The 6,893-nt window shown below is 52.6% G+C and overlaps 1 protein-coding gene across 3 annotated transcripts; it reads left to right on the top strand.

The window, feature by feature from the left end:
* Positions 1–120: 120 nt before the first annotated feature.
* On the top strand, positions 121–6,419 carry SLC25A51 (solute carrier family 25 member 51). Of its 3 annotated transcripts, none has more exons than XM_074812933.1 (2): positions 121–220; positions 3,778–6,419. In XM_074812933.1, exon 2 carries the CDS (start codon positions 3,817–3,819, stop codon positions 4,690–4,692), a length of 876 nt encoding a protein of 291 aa, XP_074669034.1. In that variant the 5' UTR covers positions 121–220; positions 3,778–3,816; the 3' UTR covers positions 4,693–6,419. The 3 variants fall into 3 exon arrangements, with proteins under 3 accessions (XP_074669034.1, XP_074669032.1, XP_074669035.1); XM_074812931.1 differs by lacking the exon at positions 121–220 and adding an exon at positions 775–1,624; XM_074812934.1 differs by lacking the exon at positions 121–220 and adding an exon at positions 1,513–1,532.
* The last annotated feature ends 474 nt before the right edge of the window (positions 6,420–6,893 follow it).

Below are 6,893 nucleotides of genomic sequence, written 5' to 3'. Positions count from 1 at the left end.
CGCTGTCTGATTGGCCGAGGAGGAGACCCGGTGACGTGAGGGGGAGGGGCACGCGGGTCCCCGCCCTTTCCCCGTCCCTCGCCGCGTCACCCTGGCGTCACCCGGCGCGGTCGCGTCATCTCCCGGCGCGCGCACGGCGGAGCCGCGGGGCCGGCCCGCCGCCGGAGGCTCCCGTCCCCTCCCGCCCCCTCCATCATCGTCGCCATGGCGACGGCCGCAGGTGCGTCCCCAGCCGGGGCCCGGCGCGGCCCGGTTCGGTTCGGCGGGGCCCGGCGCGGCCCGGCGCGGGCAGGCGATGGCGGTTCCCCTGGGAGCGCGCCGCAGCCGCCGTCCCGCGCTCCGCCGCGCCGCCGCCCTGACCTTGAGCGCGGTCCCGGCCCGCGGGGCCCAGCGCGGCCGGGCAGCGTTGCAGGCCCCGGACCGGCGGGGGGCCGGTGCCTCCTCCTGCCGCGCCGCCGCGGCCACCGCCTCCCCGCTGGCGCCTTCGCCGCGCCCCGGCGCCTCCTGCCCGGCCCCCCGCTCCCCAGTCGCCCGGCGCCGCGCCCCGGCGGGGCCGCGATCGCTGCCGAGCGTGCCCAGCGCCGCGGCCGGGCGGCCCTGCCGGCGTCGCGGGGAGCCCCGCGGCCTCCTCAGCGGCAGCGGGGCGGCGGGAGGCCCCGCGCCCAGGGCGCCGCGTGTCCAGAGGCTGCGTGCGGCGGGGGGTGCGCGGGGCTGGCGGGGCCGGGGGCCCGCGTCGGTCACCCGGTGTGCGGGACAGAGGCGGGCGGGCGGGAGGAGCAAACGGAGGAATCCCGGACACTCCGCGTTAACTGGCAGCACTACCGGGGTCCGGCCGACCGTGCAAGGGAACGTTCCTGCGGCGGAGCGTGAGCGTGAGGTGCCGGCGGATTTACCGGCAGATTCACCGGCTGGGCGAGCGCTCAGTTCTCCAGCGGTGGTTGGGCCAGAGCCTCCTAGGGAGCGCGCTTGATCCGCAGCGCTCAGGGTGACAGCGAGCACGACGATCACTCACCGCTGTTACGGGGATGCGGTGCAGCATCAGACAGCAAACGGCCTTTTCTTATTCCCTCCCTTGTGTTTTCCAGACCCGGTGGGTCACAGGCTGGCACAGGCCGTGGTGGTTTAGGGGGCTAAACCCTTCTGTAGAGGCGCTGGACATGCCTACAGCAGCTCCGTGACTGCGGCGGGCGCCTGACGTGCAGATCAGGGTGTCAGAAAGGGCTGCGTGTGCCCGTCGCTCGGAGCTCCCTGGACCAGCCCTGGGCAGAGGAAGGAACGTCTGTGTGTGACAGGGATGCGGTGCCTCAGGGTTTGCGTCTTCAGGCAATGCCGCTGATCCAGAACTTTCACTCTTCTTTTGAGAGCTGTTTCTTTCATGTTCAGTTGTAACAGAGTGGCTGCTGTGCTCTTGTAGGTGGCATGGGCTTTACAAATTATGTCTGAAAGCAAGGATTCTGCCACAAACACTTCTGGAGGACTTGCTGTGCCGGGCTCTGGCGAGTTCCCAGCTCAGAGTGTGACGGCTTCCGCAGGTGAGGGTCGCTTCAGTCGTCAGCGCTTCCCTCCAGGCCAGGCCCAGCAGTCACGCCAAAAGGAGCGTGTGGCTTCTGGCACTAAACTACAGGTGTCTCTTTTTTCTTTTTTCTTTTTTTTTTAATTTTTATTTATTATAATTTTCTTCTGAGGGAAAAATATGTTTTGGCAGCAGGCAGCTGTCACCCTTACAAATTGACTAATTGTCAAAGGCCTTCTGAGTCATCTCCTTAATGGTGCTGTCTCTGGTGAGATCTTCCACACTGTGTTCGTTGCGTTAACGTGACCCACTGTCTCCTGTCCAGGATCAGCATATCTGCAGATGTGGCTTTTTTAGTATATGCAAGTACAACTACAGTAATCTGAGTAACTCTCTGAACTGGTGTGTATAAGCTGTCTAGTGTGAATCCCTAGCTCTGATGTTGCTTCTCGTATTGACAGAAACACTTAATCCTTGTAAATTATTTTGGTGGCATTTTCACTTGCCAGACCTTAAAGGATTAAATAGCATGTAACTGCAGGGCAAAAGCCAACCCAGCTATATATGTGTTTTGTTTTAAAACTAAATGGTGTACTTGATCAAAACAATCTCTCAGGTTGCTTTGAGCCATCCAGCTTGTTTCTGTGCAGCCTCTGCCATCCGTCCTTCACACAGCAATCTGTGGTGACTGCACCCTGAGCAGCTATTCCTTGTGCCGAGCAGGGGCAATGCCCCCAGACACCCTGGGGAGATCACAGGAGCCTCAATGCGTGTTGCTGGCGGGGCGTATCTGCAGTTCACAGACCACCACCAGCCTCACTTGATTTCTGGTCACTGACTTAAGCTGTGCTGTAACGGACGTTAGGATTGGGGTCAGCTGCAAAAATGCCGTTTTGTAACTGTTGAGTAAATGACAAGGTGTTGCCTGGTAGAGATTACTGCAGGACTCTCTGCTTTGGTAGGTAGAGCTGCCTCTGTTTACGTGTCCTTCAGGACCTCGGGTCTAGCCAAGCTCAGGTCTTAAACTTCTCAACAGAAGGTGAAAATCCCAGGTGGGTTCCAGACACTTCCTTCTGCAGATGAGGCTGCAGGTTCATCAGCTGGAACTTTCAGAGCTTTCCAAAACTGTGTTGGAAGTGGTCTTGTAGCTTAAGCCTGTGATTACAACTGTGTGCTGGTTTTGGCTGGGCTAGAGTTACTCTTCCTCACGGTAGTGGGTATGGGGCTGCATTTTGGGTTTATGCTGAAAACGGTGTCGATACCGCAGGGCTGCCTTGGTCGCTGCTGCACCCCGGGCAGTTCTGCCCCTCGCCCTGCCCTGACAGCGAGGGGGCTGGCGGGCACAAGGAGCTGGGGGGGCACAGCCGACCCAAGGGTGTCCCAGCCCGTGTGACATCCTGCTCCACAGTGGAACTGGGCAGGTGGCAGGGCGGTGGTGGGGGGGCCGCTGCTCGGACTGGCTGGGCATTGCTCAGTCGGTGGTGAGTGATTGTTCTCATTTGCATCACTTCCTTTTTTTTTGTGGTTTTCATTTTTGTTTTCCTTTCTTTGTTGTTTTTTACCCCTTACAATTTTTTTTTCTAAATTCTTTTTAACTATTAAAGTGTTTTTATGCCAGTCCACAAGTTTCTGCCTCAGTTACCCTTCCGATTCTCCCCACGGGGGCAGGGGGAAGATTGATCAAGTGGCTGTGTGGTGCTTAACCTGGGTAGGTTAAACCACAACAAATTGTTATTTAAATTATCTGTTGTTTTCTGCCTCAAGGAAAAGCAGAGTGGAGTGATCAGAATTTGTAAGGCTACTGCATGTATTTTATTTCCTTTTTTAATTTATTTTGTTCTTAGATTCTCTCCTGTCCCCACCACCACCATCCTGGGGATGTGTATTTTATTAGTGTGAGAGCAGACCTTTCACTGTTTGAATTCCTTGGCACAGTGAACAGGGAAATCTAACGTGTAAGCTTCTTGTCAGCGGCCATGTAGCACCTGAGGAGTTCATATCTCAATTTCCTTCCCGATTTATTTCTGTTTTAACTTGAATGTGTACAGAAGGGAACAACTGCCACTTTTTCAGCTCTCTGAGACTTGAATAGATACAGCACAGCCTCCATCAGACCTGGCATTTGTTGCTTTTCTCTTTCAAGTTTTGTGGTCTCCCCTTGGATGTAAGGTACCAGGTGCTGCTTGAGTGATCCACTAGTGTGAAAAAAGCTGTAGGGTCACCTGCAGCTCTGCTCACGTTTGTTCTTTTCTTTTTTGATGTAGGGAAGGAGAACTGAGGCATGCTGTAGTAAGACAAACAGTATGATGGATTCAGAAGGTTCTGCCCCAACGAATTCAAAGGAATATCTAAGCAATGACCTAACGGCTACCTCTGGCAAACATTATCTTTGTGGCTACTGTGCAGCTTTCACAAATATAGCAGTCACTTTTCCCATCCAGAAGGTCCTCTTTCGACAGCAGCTGTACGGTCTGAAGACAAAGGATGCGGTGCTGCAGCTGCAGAAGGACGGAATTAGAAACCTCTACCGTGGCATCCTTCCTCCGCTGATGCAGAAAACGACAACACTGGCTCTTATGTTTGGCTTGTACGAGGATTTCTCCTCGCTGCTCCACAGCCACACGAGTGCTCCCGAGCTCCTCACCCGCAGCATGGCTGCGGTGTTGGCGGGGACCACGGAGGCTGTTCTTACGCCTTTCGAGCGAGTTCAGACTCTGCTTCAGGACTACAAACACCACGATAGATTTACAAACACTTACCAGGCTTTCAAGGTACTGAAAGTCTATGGGATGAGAGAGTATTATCGGGGATTGGTGCCTATTCTGCTCCGGAACGGACCCAGTAACGCGCTCTTCTTCGGCCTGCGGGGACCCATCAAACAGTGTCTGCCTGAGGCCACGTCCTACAGCACTCACCTGGTCAATGACTTCATCTGCGGAGGGCTGCTGGGTGCCATGCTGGGCTTCTTGTTTTTCCCAGTGAACGTTGTAAAAACTCGCATGCAGGCTCAAATTGGTGGTGAATTCCAGTCCTTCTCAAAAGTTTTTGTGAAGATCTGGCTGGAACGTGATAGGAAATTGATCCACCTTTTCAGAGGAGCCCATCTGAATTACCACCGTTCTGTCCTGTCCTGGGGCATAATCAATGCAACCTATGAATTCTTGCTCAAGCTGTTGTGAAAACCACCATCTTCCTTCAGCTCTGCTGCCCGTTTGGGTGTTGGCACATATGATGTCACTTAGTCCCAGGGAGCAGTGCCTGCGTAGCCTGAAAGGTAATTAGTCCTGGGCTTCAATATGGTGATGCATCTAAACCTTGGTGCAATTAAAATGAACTTTTTAAAGTATTTATTTGCTGGCAGGTGAGTTTACCCATAATGGAGCTACTGGACAAATACAAGGGTTAAAAAAATAAAAGACGACTTCTATTAGTCCAGCAGCTTAGTCTGTATCACTCCCCAAATTTCTTAATGCTCTGTGATGGAATGTGCTCCACTGTCCACATTGTTGAACATGAAAATCAAGGAGGGGCTGATGAAAATTAATTCCTTTGCCCAATGAACTTCAAAATCTCAATTTAAGAACTGCATTTTCCAATGTTTTAGAGTCCTAAGTACTCCTTACTGTTTAAAGCTAAAAGGACAGATCCACATGAGGATGAAGTTTAGAACTTCAAGCTTAAGCTAAGCCTACGCAAACTCTTCTGCCAGCCGTTTCCATGCTTGGCTTTAAGATGAACATTCGTTCAGCGGCGTAAGGGCGGTTACTGAGCGTTCACCTTCCCTGCTGGCTGCTGCTGTTCCAGGTGGGATCTGTGTGTGTGCGTGTGCCTTCACCTGAAAAGGGAAAAGTGGGAGGAATGAAACAGCGAATTTACTAAAGCTTTAAAGTGTCCTTCCTTGTTAAAAATCCTTCTACTTGTAAACATGGAGTTGATTCTGCTTTTTTTTTTGGCTTTTTGCATTGCTGCTTTTTCTGTTGCTTACAGCTGTGGGGCCAGACAGACGACGCCCTTTCTGTAGCTCATGAAATAGTTCAGCTTCCTGCAGCTCTGAGACCAGCTCACAAACAGCTCTTTTGTGCTGAGCTGTCCTGTCTTTTGCAAGTTAGTTACTCCTGTTTCGTTTGGGCTGTGGAATAACGGTTCACAACAAGATACTTTTGCCTGAAACCTGGCGTTTTGCCTGCTTGATGTGTACTCTCAGCAGTTCAGCCAGACAGAATCGTGAGTTGCACTGACAGGGGGGTTCTGGCCATCGGTCCCTAAGTGCAGCGGAGACGACAGCCAAAGACAACCTTAGCAGCCGCTGTAGGCAGGACAGATGCAGCGTTTGGAGACATGTTGAAGGACTTCTGTGGGTGAATATTGAAAAAGACTTACAGAAACATGAAGTATTGTGTGTCTTACAGGCTTGGGAGTTGAGAGGTGCAAGACTTCAGGCCTTAGAGAAAGAACAGAGCAAGCCTGCCCATAAAGCAGGTGAGGGTCTTATCAAAAAGCATTTGATTCTCCTGGGGGACTTTATTTTGTGAAACTATATATATAAAACAAAACCTTTTGGATGATTGGGGGCAGGGAGGCTTTCAGAAACTGGTCTGAATTGGTTTTTTCAGAAGTTTTGGAGTGGCTATTACTTTCTTTTTGATTTGAGTCTTCCATTTGCTAAGCTGTCCTCAAATACTGATTCTTATCAGTGTGTACAACCATAGTATAGTCCCCAGCCTCACAGTCAAAATGGCCAGGCACAACTGAGCATTCTTGTATCCAAATGTTGTGATTATCTGCATTTAAATAAAATGTTTACTGAATGTTTGTTACTGGCAGAATCTGATTTTTACCAGTGTACTGTTTTTTGTAATCACTCCTTGATGGAATAAAAAAATTTGCATCCTGTTTCCGCATGGAAGATGTTCTCGCTGTCTCTAATGTTGGGAAACCTGAAGCGTTGAGGGTAAGAGTGCAACATGAGCCTGGCACTAATCGGGGATTGGTGTTACTGTAGCAAAAAGAAAAAGTTGTAATGGTGGCCTGGTGCTGTCTCTGCTTACATGGGGCGGCTCGAGGGCTCGTGGCTGCAGCTCTGTCACAGCAGAGCCATGCTCAGGTATTGTCTTTGCCTTTAACCAACAGTTTTACTGCTCCATCAGAGGAACTGTACAAATTATGGGTCTTCTGTGTGTAAGAGGGCAGATAACCAGTGCGGCGCGGGAGGGGGGGGGGGGGGGGGGTTGTCCGGGGAGGTTACTGTGTGATGCGGCGCAGAGCCCGGGCATTGCGATGGACTCGCCTCTGCGCAGGCCGTTCTCAGCCTTGCTGAGCCCCATGGCGCCACCTCAGCCACCATCCCCGGGTGAGCTGAGCCACCAGCCCAGCCCCAGCT

The sequence above is a fragment of the Strix aluco genome, chromosome Z (assembly GCF_031877795.1).
Source record: "Strix aluco isolate bStrAlu1 chromosome Z, bStrAlu1.hap1, whole genome shotgun sequence".
NCBI classification, from domain to species: Eukaryota; Metazoa; Chordata; class Aves; order Strigiformes; family Strigidae; genus Strix; species Strix aluco.
The sequence above is the reverse complement of the archived record's forward strand: the minus strand, read 5'-3'. Positions and strand labels throughout refer to the sequence as shown.